Source organism: Anneissia japonica, unplaced genomic scaffold (assembly GCF_011630105.1).
Source record: "Anneissia japonica isolate Jap-2015-1 unplaced genomic scaffold, ASM1163010v1 scaffold2326_len296723_cov167, whole genome shotgun sequence".
Classification (NCBI taxonomy): Eukaryota; Metazoa; Echinodermata; class Crinoidea; order Comatulida; family Comatulidae; genus Anneissia; species Anneissia japonica.
In genome coordinates this window covers 282,067-287,356 of record NW_022697846.1, presented here as the reverse complement: position 1 = coordinate 287,356, position 5,290 = coordinate 282,067, and the positions used below count along the sequence as shown (strand labels likewise).

Sequence of the window (5,290 nt, the reverse complement as noted above, 5' to 3'; positions counted from 1 at the left end):
AGCGCGTTTTTATCATCAACCAATCACACGTACGCGTTTACAATCCAGTTTCTTATTGGCCAGTGATTCGATCACCATATTTTTGGTATCCGGATCGGGATTTTCTCGTATGGACGCAAGGCAGCTAACGGCTAGCAGGATCCGGATCCTGCTAACCGCTAGCTGCCGTGTGAGAACCATGTTCTCACACGAGAACATAGCCTAAAATATAAGCAGCATGACTAGGGAGCAGAGAAAGTTGCACAAAAAATGTGCTGGTTTGCCAACTAAGGATGTAGTGACCAGTGAAATACTGATGCCAACGCCCTTGTATAAAAATAAATTATTAAAAATTCATGTCTTTTAAAATGAAATTAATTGAATTGCACGTGATGTGTTTTGGTTCTATTAAACATCTTATTTTATTACAAATAAATCAACACTTAATTCTCAATATTTAGCATAAAATAATGTGAACAAAATCCTAAAGTGTTATTGGTATAGTGAATGGATAGTGGGATTAAAACCTTAATAGTATTTCCGATTCATCAAAGTTTATTCCGCCTATTTGAAGGTACACAACTGTTGAAAGGATGATAATAATATTAGGTATTAAGTGATATGTTAATAAGTAATAGTAAGATTGTATCTTAAAGACATTTTAACGTGGCATTTCAAGTTGACTTGACATTTATTCTTAAACGTTTGTTGACAATGTAAACATCCTGATCGCTACAACGTTTACCAATATTGTCTGTGGTGCGGCCATAACGTACGTGCTCACTTATTGTTAATGATTTCCTGTGCGACCGAATAGTACTTTAGATTATTTTTAGACCCAAACGTCACCCAATTTGTTCAATAGGCAAATTGCATTCTATGTTCCGCCTAGAATCAAAAGCCAATGCAAACAATACAACAAAACCTCAAAACTTGTGTAACTAATCCAAATAGGAGGAAACCAACGGGGAATCCTGTAAAATATCCCGTACGAACAATAGCAACACACAAAGAGTGTTGCCTAAAATACTGTAGTTCGCACTATGCATCAAAACATGGAAATAAAATATATATTTTAAGGCTATATAAATCGATTCTATATAATTTTATACTTAGGCAAATTATTCTTCCAGTTATATTGTGTTCACCTTATAATTTTAGTTTTCTTAGTTCTTTTCACCGTACCTAATGCAAAAACATATCATATGGGCAAACAAAATACAACACTTGTTCATTTATTTATTGTAAAGCTAGTTTAACTAACATGAGAAAACCAACAGGAGATGCCTGAGAGATATAAATCTCGTAATAACATAGCAATGGCAAGGATTGTTTACTTAAGTTCCCATTATGCATAAAAACATTGAAATAAAATGTTTAAAAAAACACCTTGTTCTCTGGAATGATGTAAATAATCAAATAGAATTTTATATATTAAAAGCATAACTTTCGACTTGTCACTTTATTTGGATATATAGGCCTAATATACTTTTTTTAAGACTTGCAAGGTTCAAATAACTTCATTTGGTTTCTATTTATGTATACTGAAAGGCAGCAAAGTGCTGTAAGTTAAAATTTCGGTTCACTTTAAACGAAATTTCAATATCAGTATAGATTTGTAAGGTACTGTATTATGCATCTTGGAGGTTATGAAATCTACACGTTTTATACATAATTGCTTTCATTATAACACGTTTTATAATAGGCGTAATTATTTTCCTAATTTTTGTTAGAATTTTCTTGATCTCATATATCAAATGTGTTGTCACCAATTTCAATTAACAGATGTACTCATGAAAATACCATACTGTTAATATTGTCTAAGCAATGCTTGAATATGTAACGTCCAGTTTAATGTTATTCGAAAGGACATTGCTTTCTATTCCTGGCCTGCCAGTGTATGTGGTAGGATTACCTTCAAACGCTTCCTTGTGTGTTCTATCCGGTTTGATGTAAAGTTGTGGTAAGTGTTCAGTTGAAGACGTTACACGATTCTTATTAGGCTTACTGTATAATAGGCCTAGATCATCAACCGATTCCGACCGGTTTGAGGACGTGTTATCATTTTCTGAAGATCCCAAAATATTTTCAAGAGACTGATGAATTGATTGTCGGTGTTTTATAGGCTTTGCATATAGATCTCCAAAATCAGCTATTCCATCAACTGATTGTGTATCTGGATTCTGCTTCTCCTTTATTGGTTTTGCATATAGATCTCCAAAATCAGCTATTCCATCAATTGATCGCGTATCTGGTTTCTGTTTCTCTTTTATTGGTTTTGCATATAAATCTCCAAAATCAGCAATTCCATCAATTGATTGTGTATCTGGGTTATGCTTTCTTAAATTCTTAAATTCTGGCTCAGCATAAAGGTGGTCAATAGAACTAGTGGACAATAGTATTCTGTCTGGTCGCTCTCTTGAAATATTTTCCATCGAACATGTTTCTTTTTGGCTTAAGCCTTGATTATGTTTGATGTCTGGAACATCGGAATATAAGATATTTTCGACACTTCCACTTTCATGCATGGGCATTGGATGCTCTAATTGAGGTTCACCATCTGGCTTAGCATAAAGGTGGTCAATAGAACTAGTGGACAAAAGTATTCTGTCTGGTCGCTCTTTTGAAATATTTTCCAATGAATATGTTTCTTTGGAGCTTAAGCCTTGATTATGTTTGATGTCTGATATATATAAGATATTTTCGACACTTTTACTTCCAAGCATGGGCATTGGATGTTGTGGGTGAGGTTCACCACTGCTGTACCAGTCTTTATTCATGTCTTCTTTTAATTCAACCTGGTTCAATGACACGTCGTGATTGACATAATGAGATGTAGTCACTTTGCTATTTTTTTCGTGATTCCTCTTAATTTTTGTTTTGGTACAAACTACAAGTAGGCCTAGTAAAATAAGTAGGCCTAATACAGATCCGCTTACTATGTAAATTATCAAGTCATTTGTTGCTGCATCATGACTGGTAAAAGAAAGAGTGATGCTTTTATTGGCACTTAATCCAGATGGTATACTGACTTTGCATCTTATTTCAGCATTTAAGTGTTCAGTTTGAAGCTGTAAAATCTCTAAAATCGTACCGTTTTTAATAATATTGAACATTGATTGAGATGACGTCACGTGCTTATTGTTAAAGAACCAGTTATATTCCGAAATACGTGGAATACCCTCACCGGAACAGGTAATGTTTAATGAGTCTCCAGCATCATATGACATTTTAGTTACGATTATACTTACATTAGGTTGGATGCTTAAAGGCACAACAGAGCAAGACTGGTTTCCATGAACTACAGATATTCCATCAGCTTTACATTTGAATTCAACTCCATTATCCTCATTTGACAATAGGATTGATAACATGTCTAGGTAGGTAACACTATTAGCCCCTGACGTAAAATCTTCGTCTTCCTTAAGTTTGATATTGTTTTTGAACCAATGTAAAGATGGTCTTGGTATACCACCGATTGCAGTGCACACGATCTCCACATTTTCTCCAACATGTATATTATCTGTGCTGTTAGTAATGGTACATTTTGGATAATTCGTATCAAGAGGTGTAATGACCGTAAGGTTTGCCGAATTAGAAGATGTATGATCTCGTTCGTAATGATATTTTGTCTGATCGTCAGCCCTTGTCACATTTAAGACTGTCAAATTACTCGCCGTACGCATGCCGTTAACAAATATAACGTATTTTCCGTCATTGTACAGACGCGCTGCTTTACCATGCCGCGTCCTGAACCACGTCCATGAAGAAGCATTGACCGGTGAGGAATACTCAAAGAAGGCATTCTGGCCCTCAAATACGACTACATCTGTAGGATGAATTATTTCAGTACCAGCAACGCTGAATATACAACTTAAAATCAAAACCAATGACTGCTGCAATCTTCTCTTTCTGGGGCACAACAGACCAAATGATAGGCCTAAGTTTAGTATGATACAGCGCATGGTGTCTTGAAATAACCCAATATCATAACATACTGTCTTAACGTTTTGGTATTCAGTACAGTAGTGTCATACAAGGAAATACAGTTGTGTTGTTTATGTAGGCGTAATGTTTATATTTTATACAGTACAATGATTTAATTCATTGGAGAATTACACCAAGCATGACGCACTCAATCTGTATGCTGTCCATGTTTTTCAAAATGAAAGTCTTAATGAAGTTTTGCAAGCCTTTAAATAAGCCATTAAATCTCCTCTAATCTGTCCCTTAAAGATGGATAAATGCATTACCAATATATTCATTACAACAAACGCTGAATATACAACTAACATGACAGAAGATCATAGAAGAGAGTCAGTGGCACAGCTCGGAGGAATCTTGAAATGGGGAGGGGATGATAGGGAGCACGAAGGGCACGTGGGGGTGGGGTGCTGGATGATTAGGTGAAGGGCTATAACTCGCAAAATAAGGTAATTTTAGGTGACTTTTAACTACTTGAGGGGGAGGGGGGCGAGTATTTTTGAGTGGCGTTCTCCACCCACACAGACCTCTAGATACGCCACTGAATCGAGTTATCAGGTCCGTCGAAACCACACCGGCTGTGCCGGACACTTTTTCTCGATTCTATTATTTTTAATTAATATATACTGATACTTATATATTTAAACAAAAATCCACCATGCGCTTGTTTTTATATTGCCTACTTTTTAACTTTTTTGGCAAACTTTAATTATTAGTAATAAAGATAAAAACAAATTTTGAAAATATTTTGAGGTATGCCTATAAATATAAAATTAAAATTAACTTTTATCTTATAAAATTTTACAGGTTAGAGTTGCCAAATTGCCATCACAACACAAACGTATTCGTGCCAAGTCGGCATCAGCTGATTACATGTAATACAAATTTAAGCCGCTAAAGTGATGGATATTCATTTTTTAAAGTAATGATGTGTTTCCTCCTGCAGAACAGCCATTTTTTTCAACCATGGTGGAGCTGCAGTTGGGGGTATTATATCTAGTCCACTTCCACTATCTTTAAATCCTGTAACTGCCCCTGCATGGGGTAGGCGTAACTTTTTACTGGTTGTCCGCTGCTGTTATTGTGTAGACCTATCAACAGAAAGTCATATTTAAAAAAAATAAAATTCATATCTCAACTAATTTTTCCACTTGAGAAGATGGGTATAGCGGTTCTGCATTACTGCCAGCTGCGATTTTCGGGCATCCTTCAAATTAAACTTTTAGACCGCAATATCAAGGAATGGCAATCACAATAAACTTTGATTGGATTTGACGTCGGACGAATGATGGTGGAGTATATCCATGTTTGTAAAGGGGTAAGGTAT

The 5,290-nt window shown here is 35.5% G+C and overlaps 1 protein-coding gene across 1 annotated transcript; it reads right to left on the bottom strand.

Annotated features, from left to right (window-relative positions):
* Nucleotides 1-232: 232 nt before the first annotated feature.
* Nucleotides 233-4,996, bottom strand: LOC117102367. Its single transcript, XM_033242629.1, has 2 exons — nucleotides 1,766-4,996; nucleotides 233-1,720 (listed from the first exon to the last, which is right to left on the bottom strand). The coding sequence occupies exon 1, from the start codon at nucleotides 3,942-3,944 to the stop codon at nucleotides 1,800-1,802; it is 2,145 nt and encodes a 714-aa protein (XP_033098520.1). The 5' UTR covers nucleotides 3,945-4,996; the 3' UTR covers nucleotides 233-1,720; nucleotides 1,766-1,799.
* Between the last annotated feature and the right edge of the window lie 294 nt (nucleotides 4,997-5,290).